This window comes from Gymnodraco acuticeps, unplaced genomic scaffold, assembly GCF_902827175.1.
Source record: "Gymnodraco acuticeps unplaced genomic scaffold, fGymAcu1.1, whole genome shotgun sequence".
Taxonomy (NCBI): domain Eukaryota; kingdom Metazoa; phylum Chordata; class Actinopteri; order Perciformes; family Bathydraconidae; genus Gymnodraco; species Gymnodraco acuticeps.
Window position 1 is genome coordinate 465,369 of NW_022990392.1, and position 23,946 is coordinate 489,314.

The following is a 23,946-nucleotide window of genomic DNA, read 5'->3' on the forward strand; positions in this document are numbered from 1 at the left end:
CAGGAAGAAATGGATACAAACTCCTGTTGAACTGTGCAGTTTAAAAAAGAGAAAGGTCTACAACGTTACATAGATCTTATTCAGTCTTAAAGTGTATTAATACATTTCATTCGAGCCACTGGAGAGGGCAGGCCGGGCAGAATGGAAAAAAAGCACATGATCATTACCTAGAGGAGAGTTAGTGGAAAACAAACGTTTCACTTCATCACACCGAAGCTGCCTGGCCGCTGGTCTCAGTCAGACCTCATTTCACGTTTCAAAAGTCTGAATGAGAGTGTGTGTGTGTGTGTGTGTGTGTGTGTGTGTGTGTGTGTGTGTGTGTGTGTGTGTGTGTGTGTGTGTGTGTGTGTGTGTGTGTGTGTGTGTGTGTGTGTGTGTGTGTGTGTGTGTGTGTGTGTGTGTGTGTGTGTGTGTGTGTGTGTGTGTGTGTGTGTGTGTGTGTGTGTGTGTGTGTGTGTGTGTGTGTGTGTGTGTGTGTGAAAGCTTGAACCATAGAAAGTTGAATTGTATGCCGGGGGAGAGGAAGAGAAAGGGCTAACCCGATGCCCTCAGAGGAAATGAGCCCGTCAGAATTTGCATGTGTGAGAGTGTGTGTGTGTTATTGGGTGTGTGTGTCCAGTCATGGCCATGGTGGTCAGTTCAGGTCAATCTACGAACTCAGCCATTGGCCTCTCGTAGCTTCTTAACTGCGCTCCCTCTTTTTCTTGTGACTATTGTCGAAAAAAGACACAATGCGAAAGATGGTTTTGGAACAAGAGTAGAAATGTACAAATAAGTTCTGATGATTGGAAAATCATGGCAACAGAGGAAGCAGAGAGGAAGAGGAAGATGTGCTTGCAGCAGCTCAGGTGTGATTTGTGAGGCGAGTGCAGAGTGTTTAATCTGAATTCAGTCAGGGTTCTCCGGAGAAGACATTGATCAGAATGAGATGTGAAGCGTGGCGATGGAGAGGATGAATGAGAAGCAGAGAGATAGAGGGGGTGGGGGGGCGGAGGAGCTGGTAGGGAAGGGGTGAATGAGGGGGGGAGGGGATGCAGGAGATGAAGTGGTGCCTATTATTCATATTCTCCAGTAATGCCTCAGAAAAAAGAAAATCTTTATTCACTCACTTTTCTTTTGAATAATGAAAGTTATCCCTCAGTGTGTTCAGTCCAGCTCGCTCTGCTTGACTTTTAATGATGCTACATGGGTTTTTCTGACTTTTGAATAATCATTGGTATGGCGCTCTTCTACCAAAGTTCATCTTGGTATTATTAATGTGGTCCTGGAAAGGATTGTTGGAGAGGGGTCAAGTAACAGAGGACCAGGGGGACCTTTTTGTTCCAACACACTAAGAAGCCTCAACAATCCATGGGAGCCTGCCTGCAGACCTCCACTCTCAGGACAGTTCCGGTGCAGACCTCCACTCTCGGGACACCTCCACTGTCAGTACAGGAAGAATTTCTGTATTGTTACAGTTTTACAAAGTAAAAGAAGAACAGTAAAGTCAAGAAAGAAAACCTTGCATCTTTATTGGAGGACTTTTAAATGTTAGCTAACTGTCTAGCTACGCATAGGGATACGCGCTGGAAGGGCAAAACAGTTCAATCAATCTAACGGACACAGGCCGTGGGGGGACACCCGAGACCGGGCAGTGTCCCCGGTAGAAACCGGGTGAAATAGCCTAAAAAATATGGCACTCGTGAGGCGGGCAGAGTCCCCTGTCAACTCCTGTTACATTCCTCTATGGTGTCATTTGAGCGAAAAACTCCATGATGAGTCTCCATTGTGATTTGAAAAATTCCATCAAACGAGTCCTTCGGTGGACGGGAAAAAAATCGTGTTCGTCAGAATCGTCACTTCCTGTACTGACAGTGGAGGTGTCCTGAGAGTGCAGCCTGCAACGGAACTGTCCTGAGAGTGGAGGTCTGCAGGCAGGCTCCCATGGATTGTTGAGGCTTCTTAGTGTGTTGGAACAAAAGGTCCCCCTGGTCCTCTGTTACTTGCTATACAGGGTTCTGCCTTTGAAAGACCCAACGTATGCCTTAGTTCATTTCATTTGGGAGACTATAAGATGTGGCATGCTGATTCATTTTCATCTAGGCTTTGGGGGTTAAGAAATAGATGGAGCATTTTCTTGAGTATAATATGCAGAGAAAATAAATGACACAATGACACAAAAGAATGAAAGAAAAACAATACTTTCCATAAATAATTGAAAATGTCTTATTGGCTAAGACGAATTGAAGCATGAATGTAGCACTCTTTTGGGTGTCCTTGAACAGAATCACTCATTCTTTTATAAGATTAGGTGTCAGGCAAAGAGAAGTTATTTCCTGGTGAATATCTCAGCTGTCTACCGACTTCTTTTTAACCACCTGACACCCAGCATGACTTCATCGTTATTCCCCAGGTGTCTCCCTACTGTTTGACTCCCTTCTTCATCTCCTGCACCCCCCACCCTTCTCCCACTGCATGTCTCATTGTCTTTTAATGTCTAGGAATTGAAGGATCCATTATCCTGTGCTGGGAAGAACCAGCAGACCTACATTAAGGAGAGACCCAGTTGACCGGACTCCATCTCTTATTTACATCTGTCCATCGATTCATAATGCATTTGTGTTTTATAATATAGATACGCATAGTGCACTTCATTCAGTCACAGTGAGCTTAAAACGATACATTACAATAGATTCCAATGAAGCCAAAATATTCAGGATTTGTCTGAAAACAAACCCTTCTCAACTTCTTACATTATAATGTCAAATGGTACACAGTAACCACATGAACTATTTTTTATTTAAGCAACATTTTAAGTATAAATATTGTAATCAGAACTTTATGATATGTTATGACATTGTAACATATACTCTCTAAAGGGACAGAGGGGATTATGGAATGCTGCAATGATCTGTTTGGTATTTGGAGCCAATTTTTTTTTGTATATATCTGAGAGCTATAATATTGATGAAAAACAGTATAATAGGGGACTTTAAGTAGCTTATTTTGTACCTTGACTGTATCTATTGATTTAGTGCAATTAAAAAAAAGTAGTGGCTCAATTTGCACATGGCCTCAATCCAGACTCTACTAGGGAACTGGCAGAATAAAATCCTTTTAAAGTCTGTCTAATTTCAGTGCCACATGTCTCAAAAGGAGATACAAATCAGGCACTTAGATCCACATCCACACCTTTTTTGTTGGACGGATCAACTGTCATGTAAGACTGAACACAAAGAATGTGGAAGAGAGTATTTATAGATACGCTTTAGGATAAACCGTAGGCCACATCCAATCATTTCAATCGGACACATCGCTCTCCGTGTTTTATTGAATCTCCGCAAGGCTGCACATACTCTCAGTAGCATAATAGCCAAGGAAAACCAATGAATAGAAGCATTCATCTTCGATTTGACTACAGTAATGACGGAGGAAGATTAAATTAAATCCGGTAGTTCTGAATGGAAAAAACATGTCCACTACTTATGTCGGCAAATGTGCTTGACTTATATGAAATAGATAAGATAAGATGGACCTTTATTTATCGCTGTAGGGGAATTCACATGTTATGGCAGCAACAGAATAAGAAGAAACACAGATAATACACATGGAATATACATTGGGGAAAAAAGAATACAAGTAAAATAACAAATTAAATAAGAATAAACATGTATTTACAGTATAATAGACATAACAAATAACGGGAGTTAAGCAATGATCCACTGAATGTACATATATACAGATATGTGAGTAATTAAGCATTAACAAGGTTACAGCCATGGCAGATCAGCCCATTAGGTGGACTAAGTGGAATAGATGTGAAGTGCATGGTTAGTTAGTGTAATCCAGTCTGAATTAGGTTCAATCAGTCCAGAACATTGAGCATGCAGTGACCCTCTTACGGTTCCACAACATTCAAATTGAGTGTGTCTGTGTGTATTTGGGTGTTAGAGTGTGTGTGTGTGTGTGTGTGTGTGTGTGTGTGTGTGTGTGTGAAAGGCTGTCTCACAACTCATACTTGGTCTTACAAACCATATCATAATCTCACATGTACACCACCAGACTCTTTCACACACATCATCATACCGTCTTTAACGTACTGTCATTCCTTCCTTCATTTACTATCATACTATCATACATAAATAACTATTCTCTCTCACACACAAAAACAACATCTCTTAAACGCACCATCATACTCTCTCGTACACACACTATCGTCTTTCACAAACAACTATAATCTAATAGAACATTATAATAGTGTATGTGAAAGAGGATAGTAGTATGTGTGTAATCGGTAAACAATGTATGTAAGACAGAATAATAACCTATGTAAGAGGGAATAGTATTTCATGTTAATAACAATATAGTCATATTATATATGTAAAACAGTAGCAGTGAATGAAAGGCCGAATAATAGCTTATAAGAGGTAATAATAGTTAATGTGAATGACTATAAGTATGTGTATAAAACAGAATGATAGGGTGTGTGCATAAGAATGGTTATGTGTGTGAGAGAGTATGATTGAAAAGGAAGTGAGTTTGATTGAAAAGGAAGTTGGACTAAATTCTCAGTTCTACGTTTTGTGTTCACCGCCCACAATGGCAGTAGACTGCTACTAATTTTCCCTATGCAACCTGAAGAAAAAGGGTCAAGTCCGTCTGAAAGCAATGTAAGTGTAAGACTGTAAGGATTAGTAACATGTATTGTGTTTATGTGATGACATTTGGAGATGTTTAAACTGCGTTAAAATGTGTTAGCATTCGCGCTAGCATTCATGCTAGCGTTAGCCATACTAGCCTGTATCATGGCCTGTATACATGCTTATTGCACAGCTAGCATTAGCTATATTTACCTTGTTTACACTTAGCGGTCCTATGTGTTAATATGTGTATGTTACACTTGCATTTATGAGATCATTAAGTGCCTTGTATCTTCTTTTTTTTATAGTTTCACTCCGTTTGAATGTCAGTAGACTGCAAATAATTCAATAAAGGAGCATGGCTGCTCATTCCCTGGCTCTCAAAAGAGTTTGGCTGGCTGTTTAATCTCTGTTCACACTGAGACAGTACAACACATAGAGAGAACAGTATACATATTGTGTAAGTGCATACAAGCAGGTCACACAGTATGATCACAAATATATTCGTCTAACCCAGGGGTCTGCAACCTTTTTGACCAAAAGAGCCATTTTGCCCCCTTTTCCACCAATTGTTTTTGTCTGGAGCCGCAAAACATATGTGATAGCTTGATAGCTTATAAAGTTGTATATATTGTTACATCATAGACAAAAACTACAGTTGTTTTGCATTTATTATTTATTACATTATAGAAAACTGTTTACCTTTAATAATAAACAAATAACTCTTTTCCGGTTATTACCCGTCCCCTTGTGTGTTATGAAGGTTTTTATGCATGTAAACGGTGTGCAGAGTCAAAACCCTCAAAGTACACCCTGTAGCGAGTAAAACTCTAAAACAGAAAATACCTCCCCAAAACGCCTCGTTGGAGATACGTCACTGTCCATTTGATTCTTCCGGGTACTTATGATGTCATCCGTACCCGGAACGAAATGGACCAATCCGTGGAGCCGTTACGTTAAGCCCCCGCTGATTGTTCCAAATTGACCAATCCACGGACTTCCTCACACACTCAGTGCAGGCAGCTCTGCTGATTTCTCCTCCCTGGCTGCAGGCTGATAACAGACAGTTGGGATCATGGCGAAATTCTCTCTGCAGACCCATTCTCTCTGCAGACCCATTCTCTCTGCAGACCCATTCTCACAGCGTTTATCTACCTTTTTCTTACTCAATATCAAGCCACACTTATTGTTTTTACTTCGGCTGTGACTTTGTGTGTGCTCAGGATGAGTTTGGCTGTGTATCGCTAAACGAGGAAATCACACCTCCACGGAGCTCAGCGAGATTGACAACGTCCCAACTGGTCCCGACCAATCGGAGCACACTGTGCTCACAGGGAGGGGGGGGGGCAAGAGCTGCAACGAGCCGTTTAGTGGAGAGAGTGAATACTGCTGAATACACATACTTTACAGAGATGCTGTATGTGAAACCAATGTGAGTTTGGAAAATGTCACAATGTAAATCTATTCTAGTAGACCTCAACAATGGAATTATGATAAGTGGAAATGGCCATGACATGGGACCTTTAACACAGCACTCGGTGAGTCCTCTGCACATTTGAAGAAAATTAATATAATTAAAATGGGCCCACTTTGAAATAAATAAAACATAAAAAGAGTTTACTGATTGAATTATGACTGAAGATCGTCAGCTATCTTCCTCTTCCATGTTTTCCCTCCTATACGTAAAGGCTGCAGCACCTGACATCTTTTCTCCACATATCAAACATATCGGTAAGCCAGCATTGTTTGCTGTGAAAGTATATAACTCTGTCCACACAGAATTAAACCCTCTGTGTTCCTCAGATACTTTTCTTTGATGTATCCATAGTTCGCTCATCGAGACGGGGGTCAGGTTATTCACCTGCAAAAAAAAAAGGCGCTGGTGAGGGACCGTAGCAGGATGTGACGCATATTTTAGTTGACATAATTAAAACCGTTTTTTAAAAAAAATGTATGTGTCTACCTCAAAATACAAGATACGAAACATTTTCAACTGTGCAACAAAATACAAATAGTCCTACAAATATTTTTATTTTATTTCCTTCTTATTTTTGTCTAAGCTCAAGGGATCCAGAGTAGAGGGCTTAAAGAGCCGCATGCGGGTCGAGAGCCGCGGGTTGCCGACCCCTGGTCTAACCCTATCGTCTATTCCTTGACCTCTGAGTGAAACGTCACGGGGTTAAGGGATAGTGGATAGGAGAATTCAAAAGGATTTAGGAGAAGAGACTGCGGTGCTTTATCAATCAATCAATCAATGTTTATTTATATAGCCCAATATCACAAATGTTACATTTGTCTCAGTGATCTTCACAGTTTGTACAGAATATCAGTATGACAATACGACACCCTCTGTCCTTAGACCCTCACATCGTACAAGGAAAAACTTCCGGAGAAAACCCACAGTTTAAAGGGAAAAATGGGAGAAACCTCAGGGAGAGCAACAGAGGAGGGATCCCTCTCCCAGGACGGACAGACGTGCAATAGATGCCGTGTGTAAATTGAAAAGATAATACATTTGCAACATAGGTAGTCCAAATGTTTGGAAATGCATGTGTGTATAATAGGAAGATTAATCCACGAGGATATCCATCCAGGACCTATGATCCAGGACCACAGCCACGACTCAAGATCCAGGACACAGGACCGCAGGATCATCCATGTCTCCGGATCCCGGCGTATATAGACACCAAAAAGACAGACATATATACCTGGCGTTCAGAGCATTAGAGTAGAAGCAAACAATTAATGTAAAGGCCAACGGGCAGCATGTATGACAGGCTGGAGGCTGTCGGAGGGGCTGGGGGGAAAACAATTAAAGGACACCAGCTGCACGTGGTAGGGCACCAAGCTTTCTAGCATGTAGGACAGCCTGAATTATACTGCATTAATGCCACCTTAGAGATAATTGTATCATGTTTTCCACACTAAATGTTTCCCTACAGGGCACTCTATTATGTTTTATCCACTGGAAGGGCACTTTATACCCTTCCAGTGTGACCCTAGATAACAACCTGTCCTTCACTGCAAACATCGCTGCTACAACCCGCTGCTGCTCTTTACAACATCAGGAGGATGCGTCCCCTCCTGACCCAGAAAGCGACGCAGGTTCTGCATGGTCCAGGCTCTCGTCATCTCACGCCTAGATTACTGCAACTCCCTCCTGGCTGGTCTACCTGCATGTGCCATCCGACCTCTGCAGCTCATCCAGAATGCAGCGGCTCGTCTGGTCTTCAACCTACCTAAATTCTCCCACACCACTCCGCTCCTCCGCTCCCTTCACTGGCTTCCAGTAACTGCTAGAATCCACTTCAAGACACTGGTACTTGCTTACCATGCTGTGAATGGATCTGGCCCTTCCTACATCCAGGACATGGTTAAACCGTACACCCCAGCACGTGCACTCCGCTCTGCATCAGCCAAACAGCTCGCTGCACCCGCACTGCGAGGGGGACCCAAGTTCCCATCAGCAAAAACACGTCGGTTTGTTATCCTGGCTCCAAAATGGTGGAATGAGCTCCCCATTGACATCAGGACAGCAAATAGCCTGCACATCTTCCGGCGCAGACTGAAAACTCATCTATTTCGACTCCACTTCGAGCGATAGAATGAAAGAAAAGACAAAAAACTAAATAAAAAGCACTTATATACTAATTAAGCACTTACATACTAACAAAGCACTTATATACTAATAAAGGACTGGCTCATCTAAAGCCAGTTGAGTAGCACTTGAAACATGATGTACTTATATGATTCTGTTTTCTTCAAGTTTGTATCTTCTTGGTCGAATGTACTTATTGTAAGTCGCTTTGGATAAAAGCGTCAGCTAAATGCAATGTAATACATTTGGGGAAGCTGGGTTAATCGGAACATGAGAGTACACAGGTATAGACAGAGAGAAGGAAGAAGTAAGATGTCCCCCGACAATCTAAGCCTATATCAGTAAAACTAGGGGCTGAATCTAATCAGCCCTAACTATAAGCTTTATCAAAAAGGAAGGTCTTAAGCGCACTTTTAAAAACGGATAGGGTGTCTGCCGCCCAAACACAAACTGGAAGCTGATTCCACAAATGTGGAGCTTGATAAGAAAAGGCTCTGGCTCCCATTGTACTTTTAGAGACTCTAGGAACAACCAACAACCCTGCATTCTTGGAACGCAATGCCCTAGTAGGACAGTAGGGTATAATGAGTTATTTAAGGTAAGATGGCGCCTGCCCATTAAGGGCTTTGTAGGCGAGAAGAATAATTTTAAATTCTATCCTGTGTTCTATAGGGAGCCAGTGTAAGGCAGCCAGAACAGGAGTCATGTGGTCCCTTTTCCTAACTCTGGTTAGTACACGAGCTGCAGCATTTTGAATCAGCTGAAGCGACTTGACTGACTTCTTGGTACACCCTGATAATAAGGAGTTACAATAATCCAGCCTTGAAGTAACAAATGCATGGACTAGTTTCTCTGCATCGTTTTGAGGCAAGATATGCCTGATGTTTGCAATGTTACGTAGATGGAAGTAGGCGGTCCTTGAAATTGATTTTATGTGGGCGTTAAAGGATAAATCCTGATCAAATATAACACCAAGATTCCTTACAGTCTCACTGGAGGCCAAATTAATGCCATCCATAGTTAGTGTATCTTTAGATAATTTGTTTCGTAGATTCTTCGGGCCAAGTACAATAACTTCAGTTTTGGTCGTGTTTAACATCAAAAAGTTTAAGGTCATCCACGTTTTTAAGTCCTTAAGGCAGTCTTGAATTTTATTTAGATGATTAATTTCATCAGGCTTGATTGATAAATATAGTTGAGTATCATCCGCATAACAATGAAAGTTTACAGAATGATTCCTTATAATATTGCCTAACGGAAGCATATATAATGTGAACAAAATAGGTCCGAGCACTGAACCCTGTGGCACTCCATGGCTAAATTTGGTTTGCGTGGAAGATTCATCGTTAACACGTACAAAATGAGAGCGTTCAGATAGATAGGACCTAAACCAGCCTAAAGCAGTTCCCTGTATGCCAACTAAGTGCTCTAGTCTTTGCAATAGGATATCATGGTCGATAGTATCAAATGCAGCACTGAGATCGAGCAAAACAAGAATAGAGACAAGTCCTTTGTCTGAGGCTATTAGAATTTCATTTGTGACTTTAACCAGAGCTATCTCTGTGCTATGATGTGATCTAAAGCCAGACTGAACATCTTCAAATAAATCATTGTTTTTTAAGTAATCACACAACTGTTTTGCGACCGCTTTCTCAAGAATTTTTGAGAGGAATGGAAGATTAGAAATAGGTCTATAGTTGGCTAAAACCTCTGGATCGAGGTTGTGCTTTTTAAGAAGAGGTTTTATCACTGCTACTTTGAATGATTGTGGAACATAGCCTGATAATAAAGACATATTCATAATATTTAATAAAGAAGTGCTAATTAATGGAAAAACTTCCTTCAACAGCTTAGTTGGAATTGGGTCTAACATGCACGTTGATGGTTTAGAAGAGAGAATCATTTAATTGAATTGTTCAAGGTTAATGGCTGAAAAGCATTCTAGTTTACTATCTAGTGTAATATTAGAACTTACGTTTCCGGGAGCTGTTGATAACACTATACTGGTCAAAGGCAAGAGGTCATTAATTTTGTTTCTAAGATTAACAATTTTATCGTTAAAAAAGCACATAAAATCATTACTACTGAGTGCTATGGGAATAGAAGGCTCAATCGAGCTATGGCTCTCTGTCAGCCTGGCTACAGTGCTGAAAAGAAATCTTGCATTATTCTTATTCTCATCTATTAATGAAGAGTAGTAGGCTGCTCTCCCTTTACGCAGTGCTTTCTTATATTCATTGAGAGTAATATGCCAAATTAAACGAGATTCCTCAAGTTTAGTGGAACGCCATATCCTTTCAAGTTGTCTCGACTTTTGCTTTATTTTGCGGGTATCGGCATTATGCCATGGAGCTAATCTATGTTGTTTTATTTTCTTCTTTTTCAAAGGAGCAACAGAGTCTAATTTTATTCGCAGCGCATCTATAGCACTATCAACAACATGATCAATTTGGGGTGGTGTACATTTTGTATTCGTTTCCTCCCTGACATGCAGACATGCTATCGAGTTAAGTATTGGTGGAATCTCTTCCTTAAATTTGGCTATAGCACTAACAGATTCTGCTGCAAGAGCTTTTGACTAATGCTTTGTAGTCTCGTAACAGTACTTCAAAAGTTACTAAGAAATGGTCGGATAAAGCAGGATTATGTGGTTCGACTAATAGTTGCTCAATTTCAATACCATAAGTCAGAACAAGGTCGAGAGTGTGATTATAGCAGTGGGTTGGTTTATTTACACTCTGACAGAAACCAACATAATCTAATATAGAGTTAAATGCAACAGTAAGGCTATTTTTATCATCGTCAACATGAATATTAAAGTCACCTACGATAATTACTTTATCTGTTTTAAGAACCAAAGTTGATAAAAACTCAGAGAATTCTGATAAGAATTCTGAATAAGGACCTGGTGCACGGTACACTGTAACAAATAAGATTGGCTGCAAAGTTTTCCAGGTCGGATGCGTAAGACTAAAAACGAGGCTTTCTAAGGAGGTATAATTTAATTTTGGTTTAGTATTGATAAGTAAACTTGAGTCAAAGATTGCTGCAACTCCACCTCCTCGGCCCGTGCCTCGGGCAATATGAGTATTGATATGGCTGGATGGAGTGGCCTCATTTATGCTGACATATTCTTCATGTCTCAACCAAGTTTCAGTGAGACAGCATATATCAATATTATAATCTGATATTAAATAATTTACCAATATTGCTTTAGATGCTAGAGATCTTATGTTTAAGAGACCACATTTAATATTCCTGTTTTGTTGCACTGTAGTAGTTGTTACATTGACTTTTATTAGGTTATTATGTATGACACCTCTATTAGGTTTTACCTTAACTTGTCCTTGGGCAGACACACACACCGTTAATATTGGGTATTTTATTGGGTTCGGGATTCCTATGGATGACTCCCTAGGAGAGAGCGCAGAGAAGCGTGTAAGACTGCGACTCCGCCTCCTGGTCTCAACTCGTTTGTCATGGATTAAGTCCACAAAGCCCTGAAATGTTTGCCGAAATGAGATCTGCACCTTCCAAAGTAGGATGAATGCCGTCTCTCTTAATCAGACCAGGTTTTCCCCAGAAGGCTGTCCAATTATTTACGAAGCCCACATTGTTTGCTGGGCACCACCAAGGCAACCAGCGCTGAAATGATGACATGCGGCTATACATGTCATCATTGATCAGATTGGGGAGGGGACCAGAGAAGATTACGGTGTCCGACATTGTTTTAGCACACCGACTCCACATTAAGTTTGGTGCATTCTGATTGGCGTAAACGAACATCATTACCACCGACGTGAATAACAATCCTACTGTATTTACGTTTATTTTTAGCCAGCAGTTTAAGATGCGCCTCAACGTCGCCCGCTCTGGCCCCCGGAATGCATGTGACTGTGGAGGCTTCGGTCTCTAAATTCACGTGTCTCATAATAGAGCTACCAATAACCAGAGTTGGCTTCTCAGCGGGTGTCTCGCTGAGTGGGGAATATCTGTTAGATATGTGAACGGGTTGGTGGGGACCTGCGGGTTTCGCGTTATGCCCCTTCTGAACAGTCACCCAGTCTCCCTGCTGCTCGGGAGTTGCCGGGGGACGGCTAATAGGAGCTACCTTTTGCCGGTCCGCACCGGCTAACATGGGCTTTACTCTAGCTGAGTTACTTTCTAAGATGCGGAGCCGGGCTTCTATGGCTATGATTCCCGCCTCCAACCTAACAACGATACTAGATTTAACACATGTATCGGTACCAGTAAAGGAGGTAGGGAAGTAACCAAACATGAGACAGTTAGAGCAGGAAATAGCACCCGAGGGTGGGGAAAGAGCCATGGCTAGCTATCAAGCTAAAGTAGCTACCGTTAGCAAACCCGAAAAGAGTGTAGGCAACTGTGGAGTTACAGTCGCTAAGAGAAGGAGAGTTGTGAGTGCTTAAGTTATAGTAACGTGTGATTACAACGTCAGGCAGTTGCCGTGATCAAGAGTTTTAAAACGATCGATTAAGTTAAGATAATAAGCTATCAGCAACAGAACAGGCACACGGGATACCCGGAGATGACGACAACCGGAAGTTACAACATGCTTATAATAATAACAATAGTGGTCCGTTCAAATCCGTGTAGAAACAGTGATGCACATGCTTTTAGAGAATCCGACTGCACTTTCACTATCCGACGTGTTTATGATGCGCCAGCGGACGTCATGAATGTGCGTCTGCTGCTGTGGGGAAACTATGGAAACTACAGTTTTCTATACAGCGGACTACAACATGGATGTTTAATAAGAACGAGGGACTACTGTAAACTCATCTAGAGACTCCGTGCTCTGATGCTGTTGCTTTATGCTTTATGAACGTGGACAACAGAGAAACATATTCTTCAGGACCAAAGTTGGAATTGAAATAAAAAAGGAAAGTGAAACTTATGCTCGTCACCCTCTCCCTCCGGTCCACATTAATACAAATGATCCCAATACGTATGATTGTATGAACTATGAAAAGATCTTAAAATCAATACAGATGTATTTATTATAAACGTTAGTCCTTAACATCTATCACTGTGTATATCACCATTCAAACATCTTTTAAAAGTTGAACAAACCCCACACAGCTCAGTAAAGACTGTGAGATGTTGACTTTATTTGATCATTTCAGTAAAAACTAACGTTCATATTTCTCTTTGATTATAATACGGATGATCGTTCAAAACAAAGCACTTTGGCAACTTACCACATACGTTTTAAAATGCTTAATAAGCACCGTAACTTTCACAATATTATTTCTCGGTCATAATCGGTTGTTTCCGTGAACGGCCGACTGTTGTGTGACGGCAAATGCTGTGGCCGCAACTTAGGCATTGTGGGGCAGCATTTTCAGCAAGGTCCAGTGGTTCCTAAGCTAAAGGAGGTTGTAAAGGAAGCTTGAAACCTCCTTTCCTATCATCTAGAGAATTCTAACGGCACTTATCATGGCTGCCACTGAGGGAATTCCAGGTCATTTCACTCCGTTAGGAAGGTTCCTAAGCTAAATGGACTATTCGACTGCAACCCTGCATTGTCTTTCACACACACACTACTATACCCTCATACATACAACAATTCCTCTCTCACATACACTATCATTCTCTCTCACACACACTACTATACCCTCATACATACTACAATTCCTCTCTCACACACACTATCATTCTCTCACACACAAAGTTGTCCATCTTGCATACACTACTAGAGTATTATATTGTAGTATGATGTTGTATGTAAGTGGGAATAATAGTGTTTCTAAAAAGTATAGTTTGGTATGTAAGTAAGTTTGATGTATGGCCCGGACAAAGAGTGTGAAAGAGAGTATGATTGTGCCTGTTAAAGTGTTTATGTTTATTAAGGATCCCCATTAGCTTTTGCTCTTGACAAAAGCTACTCTTCCCGGAGTCCGACACTTAAAACAATACAACAATAATACAACAACATTCAAGACATAATTCCTGACATCATTAACAACATCACCAATATCATCAACAATTTCTAACATCATCAACAATCTCATCCACGTTCAATATCAATCTCTGCCAAGGATGAGTGCACAAGACACCCACCAGTACAAAGCATGGGATCAAATTAAATTAGGGTTCACAGCTCACAAGGGTACATGGTCATTAGTAGATGGCCCTTCAATCTCTTCTTCAGCAAGGTAGTTTGGCAATGAGTTCCATTCCTTTATAGCTCTATTTAGCTATATGTATACAATAGTTTAATGGTGTATGTGTGAGATTCTGATATTGTTTGTAAGACCAAGTATGAGTTGTGAGCTAGACGGCCTCTCATATTTGTCCATGCCCGTGTGCATGCCTACTCTACATGAGTACATGTATGAAATCTCCTTGATCTGTGTCACTCTAACAAGCCAAGGACGACGGCACATAAGGAAAAACAAAAATACGGTAGACTAGTGCATATTTAATTTACATTTACCGTTCCAGTGCTTTATCAAATTGCTCAACCTCGAGAGTTATAGTTTACTTTCTGCCTCATCACCATTTAGCCCACTTGTATCAGGAAGTGGTGCAGAAAATAGCTCCAGTTGTTAGACTTAAGCTGCCTACTGTAGTGTAACACATCCTCCCGTTGAATCTGCACTTCGCACCTCAGCATTCTGTTGTTTGTTGGTGCGTACGCCCATGTGTTTATTGGCCTGTGTAAACTAGATTAGCTAGACATTATTACAGCTGATGTTATGGATCATTGAGCGATGGTGTTAAATGTACATGTTGGGACAGTTTCTGTGACGGCCTCAGCATCAGTTTCCTGATGAGCTCCTCCCCCCAAATCCGGAAAGATGGCTGACACCTGGTTTGGGTTGACTGCTTACTGATATGTGTGGGTGCCTGAGCTGTCAGTCTCTCTATCTATTAATTGGTTTGTTTGTCTTTTTATTCATACTGAGATCCACACACTCATACACTACACAAACTACTATGCACATTAAGTGTTCTGGCTCTATGCCAATTTCTGTTCTCCCAAACTCTTCTCTGGGCTGAGTATTTTTCAATTAAACTGGTCAAAAACATATCTGCCTGGTGTAACCTCGCAGTGACATTCTTAAATGATTCCTAATATCAAATAGACATTCCTATATTAAAACATGGATAAAGTGTACTGCTTGATTGTATTAATGTAAGTATATATTAATATCTTATTGGTCAATTAGCTAAATAAAACGTGAAAAAATGGTGGCTCGTCCAAGTCAAGTTTTGGTAGTAAGAGTTTTCGTTGCTACTTTTGGAGTTTGACACATAGTTGTTTTTGTGAGTGCTTTAAACTAATGGGCTATGTTTTGAAATAGAAAGTGTATTTAAAGTATTTTTGCTGGAGAAAATAAAATTACATTTTAAATGTGGGCTATTTTTTTGCGGGGGGGTGGGTGACAAATAGGTAGTGCTAGCATGTTTGGTGTGGCGTCTAACTGGGGTTCTCCTTTGTGAAGCAGAGCATCAGGTTCTACTAAAGTCTGTTGCAGGGTGTGTGGTTAGGGTTAGAGTGACGGAGAAAGTGGCTAGAGCTAATTGTCTCGGTATCAAGTCAAAAATACGGTAGACTAGTGCCTAGTGTCTTTTGTGGGGTCACTGTGCAAACAATTCCTCTCCAGTACCACTGCGTTTTATTGAACAAGTACCTTACATAAGTATCTGCACAATAACCAGGAAAGTTGTTTCGATAGTTACTCACTCTCATTAGTTAGGTTTAGCATTGGGAGTCTGCATTGTCTGATGCCACTTATTGTAAAATGTTGGTAGCTGATACCTCAATTTGATCATCTCTGTTGCTAGATGTTGTGGTTGGTTATGGCGAACAACAGATCTAATTGGATATACCATAAAAAAAAGTGTTGGAAAAATGACATACCAAAAGGAACAACTGAAATTAGATTTACAAATACACAAATATATATGAAAAATATATAACAGCAATGGATTAACTATTCATATGTTTTGGTTCACCATAATCACTGTCATGTATTTAGCTAAGAACCTACTTGATGTGTTGTAATGGGACAGGGTTAGTCACCATGTTTGAATAACTAAGTAGGCTACAGATGAAGACCTTTCAAATGTAAAGACTCATATAAGTACAGGAGACTGCAGCATACCTCAAAAGGTGCAGCGGTGTACGCATGAACATTGCTTTCATGTTAAAGATGGATTAGAGTCAGTGAATTACCCTGCCGGGGGTAATTAGTTGTCAATACTTTTGACAGAGAGGTTTGATAGCCTGTGCAAAGAGAGGTACACACTACCCATGGTCTCAGATGTACAGCTCACATATAACATGTACAATTATATGTCTGCATTAGTTAGAACTATAAAGCTTCATAACATGTCACCTGGTGTTTCACTAGTGGGACCCCCAAAACAGTGCTTTTTGGATACGATGGCACAAGCATATTATACAAAATAGATTATTACTCAATATTTTCTTGATCCCATACACAAGACCTCACTCCTCTGTTATTTAAAACAGAGATGTTTTTATTTTTTTTATCTTTGATTTACAAAGATGCAAAAAAAAACAAAAGATGTTGCTCCTATGGTTACTATCGCAACTCCACTTCCCAGAGATGCAGGTTTTAAAATCACTTTTACCCAACACAATCTCAAATGTATCATCATAACACTATATTGTAACTGAATAATGTATTGAGATGTAGGTGGGCTTTATTATGTCCAACATCAAACAGGCAATACAGACTGTCAATTTACTTGTTTATGTGTAAACAAGTTACTTTCGTCTGAAATGCATTTAATTAATGCCCTCATTTTCTCTTTGTCACATATGTGTTTATAATCCCTTACCTATTTTAAACTAATGGAATAAAGGTTTCTTCGGACCATTTAGCAGTTGGCGCTTGATTAGTTTAGTTTTTAAGGTATTTGGGTCATGTTCTTTAGCTTGTAATGGCATATGGTTTTCAGATGAATTGCGAGCTACATTCACATAGACAGCCCTTCTTTCTTTTTCTCCATTCTGCGCAACTCAATCCTGCAGGTCAATGTGTTCCAAACACGTTTTTTCCAGTTCTCATCGATAAACCTCCAAACACTGTGATTGTCTGTTTCGGAAGACATTTTCAAATGCCTTAGTTCAACCAGGTTCCCTTAATTGACCTCAACAGTATAGTCCAACTGAATCAGGATCATTACTTTTGTGATCATGATTAATCACTAGTTTAAAATAGTGTTGTTTTCGGGGGGGAGAAAACCAAAACATGTGTGGGGTTGTAGTAAAGAAATGCATGAAAGACTGGTTAGAGCAATCAGAGGGATTTCTACCTTATTATATGATGATTTCTGAATTATTGGCATGAAGTTGAACATTTTCCGCCACTTACTGTAGCTAAAGCATCGACAAAGCTGGTTTCACAGAGAGTTCTGTCTGTTCCCACAGAGATTACCTCGTCTCCCACTCCTGTGCAACTTCAATAAACTGGTGCATGCTTCAGACAAATGTATTTTCTCCGTTTCACCGTACCTAAAGCAACGAGTGCTGAACCTTTGTCATGGATCAGTTGTGCAGTTATAGCACGATAGTGATGGTCCTTACTAGAGATGGCAAAAGTACACACATCCTTTACTCAAGTAAAGAAGTATGGGCTTTGAAATGTACTTCAGTAAAAAGTACCCATAACTAGCAGCTGTTTTAAAGAGTACCTGACCTCCCTTTATATGAATAGAACAATAATGTCATTGTTAGCTAATGAATGTTTCCATGCTGAACAACGGCAACATGACAACGTTTCCATTGGTCCCTCTTCTTTAGAGAAGACCAGGAAATGATGGATACACGGATCGTGTTCAAATCAATAGGTGTCAAGGGGTGAACTCAGAGGCATGAACCCAAATGCACAACTCAGATTCAGACAGTTTCAAAATAAAGTATTTTAGTGGATATATCACAGTAAGAAGATGGAGAACAAAAAAACACTCTAAAGAGGGAAACTAAACTAAACTATGGAAAAACACAAAATCACTCTTTCGAGGAAAACTAAATAACTACGATAAGGAGCTTGAAACAAAACAACGGACGTGGATCAGGCTTGAAGGTACGCTGGTATGTCAAGTCATGAGAGAAGACGAACTGGCACAGGACAGGGGGAGACTAAGACAATATATACACACAAGGTAAGGGGCACAGGTGGAAGCAGTCAGGGCGGGGTAGACAATCATAAACGCAGGAGACACACAGGGGCGAATATTTAAAGAATACCACTGAAACAATGACTCTAAATAATAATGATCACGCCACCAAACACAGATTTAAACTAAAGTAACCAGCCTGTTTTGAAAATGTGAGAAGTAGAAAGTACAGGTATTTGTGTTAAAAATGTGAGAAGTAAAAAGTCATCAGAAAAATAAGTAGTGGAGTAAAGTACTGATTCCAGAAACATTTACTTAAGTGCAGTAACGAAGTATTTGTACTCCACTACTTCCCACCTCTGTCAATGCCACACATGTAGCTTGTGGCAGTTACTCCACTTTCTTTGCCATTTCACTTCTTTGCATGGCAAAAATCCACACTGGACGTAGGGAGGACATTGGTCATTTTCCCTTGGCAATGTGATACATTTAGAACGTTGACATAGAGAGCTCTAGCCAATGCTCCTCTTCCTTTCTCCATCCAGCTCCAGTCGTTCCTGCAGGTCAACGTGTTCCAGATCCGCGTGGATGAGTGTCCGGGCTCGGAGTGTGGGGGGGCCGGCGGCTGCAGCAACGTCCTGAACGTGCAGGACACGCCCACAGTGGTGGATTGCGGGACCATGAGTCTTGTATCTGTGACGGTGGAATCTACGGCTGTGTGCTCCTGCTCAGGGAGAGAGCAGTCCCATCAGCCCTGCAACACGTATCCCAGAAACCCCTGCTTCAACGGCGGGGTGTGTGTGGACACCCAGCATGGCTACAGGTGAGTTGAATTCAACTCAGCCCGAGAGGCAGAGCTTAGTCGCATTTATTTGTTATAAATGCAATACATGACATTATGATAGTAACCAATTACAAACTGTACACACCTGCAAGCCCGGAGGAAGCAGAGCCTTTTAGGAAGTAGCACAGATCAAATCAGTTTGGTTTATTTATAATCCTCCTTTCGCTTTATCACTGCAGAAAAAGAAAATAACCCAAGGCATCAATGCTGTTTAATCTCACAAGTCATTCACGGAAGCTTCAATATCACTAAAGCAGAATGTGCTATAAAGTGAATAAATGAATTAAATTATGCAATATTATGAAACTGTTTACATGTCAATGTGATGGTATCGCTGTGGGTAGATTTTTACTCGAAATTGAGTTCCGTTCCAACTTGAATATGTGTACAGAAACACACCTTAGAGTTTATTTGTAAGTCCAACCTCGACTTTATCAATATTTTACAGAAATAAAATCGTTTCTTATATGATTATTTGTTTCCTAAAGAGTCAATTAAAGGGTTTTAGCTTTTACTTCTATATGATTGAGGTAAAGGAGGTCAGCAGATTGAGCTTTGGTGAGATGGGAATTCACACAGAAAGCAGAGGGTCATCTTGGACATGATTCTACACTAGAATGGCTTCATGTGTGTTGTTGAAGCCATGTAAGGAACTCATTTAAAAGGAGAGTTTTATTATTTAGTTGATGGAAGATATTTCTCTGTCCTCCCTTAGTTTCTCTCCTTGTTTGTTCTCTGTTTTTGGCTGGCTTTGCGGGACACAGTTTGAGATTATTATTTCAACCTTTGTGTTTCTCCTGCTGCCTGTGTTGAGGCCTCTTTATGAGGATATGAACCCAATGGCTCCAGTAAGACGCAATTCTGAAAAGCTCCACACAGTTTGAAGTAGCCTTGAGTTATTTTTCTGTGTATATCTAAATTGACAAACACTGTTTGTATTTAGTTATGGAACACTTTTGAATTGTCTAAATTGAACCAGTTTACCTTAATTGACGTCAGAAGCGCAGTGCAAATGAACGGGGGGAAAGTGTCCATTGCTGCCGTCCATACATCATTGTATCATCACTGTTCCTGTAGCATTACTCAGCACTCAAATTAATAATAATGTATTGTCATTGGTAATATGGGACAATACACAATCATTATGGCATCTTAAAAATATCAGAATCCGAATATCAGAAAACCCTTAATCGTCCCACAACGGAGAAATGTACGGTGTCATAGCAGCAGGGTACGGATAAAAGGAAAAAGAGTAAACTTACAAATAAGTACAATTAATAAGTACAGCATGGTAATAGAAATGTGCCTGTTATTAAGTGAAGAAATAAAAGTATTGAAGGAGCCGGTAATGCTAACAAAAGTGTATATTGCATATTAGCACAGGTTTTTATCATTATAGTAATTACATTACATTTAGCTGACGCTTTTATCCAAAGCGACTTACAATAAGTGCGTTCGACCAACAAAATACAACTTGAAGAAAACAGAATCATATAAGTACATCAGGCTTCATAGAGAAAAAACATCTCAAGTGCTACTCAACTGGCTTTAGGTAAGCCAGCCCTTTATTAGTATATAAGTGCTTTGTTAATAATTCTAACGCTCGAAGTGGAGTCGAAAGAGATGAGTTTTCAGTTTGCGCCAGAAGGTGTGTAAGCTATCTGCCGTCCTGATGTCAATGGGGAGCTCATTCCACCATTTAGGAGCCAGGATAGCAAACCCACGTGTTTTTGCTGATGGGAACTTGGGTCCCCCTCGCAGCGAGGGTGCAGCGAGTCGTTTGGCTGATGCAGAGCGTAGTGCACGCGCTGGGGTGTACGGTTTAACCATGTCCTGGATGTAGGAAGGGCCAGATCCATTCGCAGCATGGTATGCAAGTACCAGTGTCTTGAAGTGGATTCTAGCAGTTACCGGAAGCCAGTGAAGGGAGCGGAGGAGCGGAGTGGTGTGGGAGAATTTAGGAAGGTTGAAGACCAGACGAGCAGCTGCATTCTGGATGAGCTGCAGAGGTCGGATGGCACATGCAGGTAGACCAGCCAGGAGGGAGTTGCAGTAGTCTAGGCGTGAGATGACGAGAGCCTGGATCAGAACCTGAGTCGCTTTCTGTGTCAGCTGGGGACGTATCTTCCTGATGTTGTAAAGCGTGTATCTGCAGCAGCGGGTTGTAGCAGCGATGTTTGCAGTGAAGGACAGGTTGTTATCTAGTAATAAAACAAGTTTCGCATTAACCCAAATGTTGCCAGTTAAATGACACAAAATGCCACCATTTATTTTGATACATTGTCATTTGTGCTATTCTTGATATTTATTTTAACATCCACTGTACCTGGTTTCCGATATCCCAGTGTACGCTGAATTAAGCACAGTGCCTGGACCTTTCTGTCCATGATCTGCCGTGTTGATGTCTGTCCTGGAACAGTATGAAAACATAACAAGGTAAATAACTCATTCCGGTACATTTGATATTGTACAGATTGTTTTTGTTTGTTTATCTAACGTCTTTTGAATAGGAAAAAGGATATTAGGTTGATCAGTCTGATGTTGCAGTCTTGTTGGATTCCCATTGTTGTCAATATTCTCAGGTTATTTGCACAAATACAATAGGAATAACAAAATGACCTTACAAATCCAGGTTTTACTGACATCAATTGGACCTTAAGAGGAAAGAAATCGAAATCTGTATGTGAAAATGAACGGTTACTTATCCATTTTGAACACAAACTGTAAATTCATGCAATTCCACTGATATTAGCAAAATGAACTTGTCCACCATGAAAGACATGAATCTAGAAATACTGAACATTAAAGGCAATATCAAAATGCATGGGGAACAAATTGGAAAATCAATCAAGCAAAAATGAATTTTAGAGATATGTTTGTTTGGGCAATAGATATATGTCACTGTAAGCTTCTCCACTGCTTAGCTACATCAATCATAAATGTCATACTGTTGTCATTGAAGAACAACATTGAGAAAGATCAAGACCAGTAAACATCTTGTTGGGCTAGTTTTATGGCAGCGTTTTGGTTCTGCCAGACCTGAATACTTCCCAATGCTGCAGCAGGCTGGGTCTAATTCCTGGCCTGCAGACTAGTGAAGCTGTGCATTATGGGAGGGTCAGCTGGTTGGGTGTGTATACAATCAGGTTCCAGTTTAGCCGATGCTCTTAACTGCAAAGAAGCTCATAAGGTACAATCAGAAAATGCCAAGTCAAACTGATGAGTACTTTTTAGACTAGATCAAGTTTGTTCATCCCAAATTAGGAAATGATTTAGCTTTTTGAAGTGAAAGATAATTTTTTTTTTAATAAAATACCAATAGAATACAAATAAATAAATATATATATATCAATAAAGCATCAAACAATAATGTAAATAATTGAGATCTAAATGAATGATTAATACATTTGAAAACTCTATAATGGACACTAATAAAAAAACTGAAAAATAAAGACATAATAATAGCACCTTTCATGTTTGACGCAGCCCAAAGTGCTTTATGACAACAAAATGACAATAAGAAATGAGGAACATAATTAAAATATTAAAACATGAACAGTGATACTACTAAAAATGATAAGCCAAATGAAATAGATAGGTCTTTAATTGACTTAAAACAATTCCAATTGAGGTTGCCGTTCTAAGATATGATAATATATACATTATGTTCACTTAGCTGTTGAAATGCAGATATGAACTCTTAACCAAGGATGTGTATTTATTTGTCTTTATCTATATTTAATATGTTCACTTTTTTATTTATTTATTTATTTTATTTGCCTTTTTACCTTCTCACTGTTGCTGTCACACTGTAATTGTGCCCACCGAGCGTCTCACAAAGGATTTAGGATTCTGACAAAAGTCTGTGCAGTTTCTGTAATTTAAACTGAAATATAAATCCAATGAGGTAGGGTATGTTATTCTTATGAGCTAAAAGTCAACAAGTCATTCCTTCCAACGTCGGGCCGTGGTGGATAGGGCATGGAAGGAAATGACATGAGTGAACATAAAACCAAGCCCATGCGTTTAAACCGTGAGGGAGCGCTGAAGGAAATGTCTCTGGTGTTTGTGTGTAGCTGTGTGCGTTCTTGCTCTGTTTACTTTGGAGGAGAATTCTCTCTCAAATGATATCGGTGATTAAAAACGGGAAGGGAATAAACACACCAAAACACACGAGCTGCCCATTGCCACGAAAGGTAACCTTTAATTGAATACCCTGGTAGCAAATGCTCTAATAATCCTTTGACTGCCGAGCTCTTAATTTGAACTCCCGGGTCCTTGAACATTTATTTTGCTCATTAATAATCATTATTAAGCTGGTGTTGTTTGTCACCCATTTGCTGTAGAGATGAATTCAAATGAAGTTGAAATGAGTATTTGTATCCATGCTGAAGGGAATTATTGAACCTTGATACAGTTGTTAGAAACTGCTAGAACTGAATCACTTCAACTATTTCAATTTTGAATAAATAGGTGTTGGCAGCGTCAGCTTCAAGAGGCACGAGGGATGTAGTTTAAAAAGCATGCAGTTTATACAAATGAATACTCAATGTATCATTGATTGTTTGGTCAAGTGTGAACCAAATCATTAGAATCAGTGCCGCCAATTGTTTTTGTATTTTCATATACAGGCTTCAGAAAAATGGGATTTGGGGAAACATATTGCAGCGTTGTCTGATCTTGGTTTGTCATTTGGCCAATTTGGTCCAGACTGAAATATCTTAACATGTATTCCAACGCCATCATCAGTTCAACATTTCCAATTG

At 40.1% G+C, this 23,946-nt stretch overlaps 1 protein-coding gene across 1 annotated transcript in view; it reads left to right on the forward strand.

The window, feature by feature from the left end:
- LOC117551614 (neural-cadherin-like) overlaps positions 1 to 23,946 on the forward strand; it is a 508,256-nt gene that overhangs the window by 330,786 nt on the left and 153,524 nt on the right. The window contains exon 26 of the mRNA XM_034224543.1: positions 18,882 to 19,159. Coding sequence (XP_034080434.1) covers positions 18,882 to 19,159 — 278 coding nt within the window. The remainder of the gene's footprint in view (positions 1 to 18,881; positions 19,160 to 23,946) is intronic.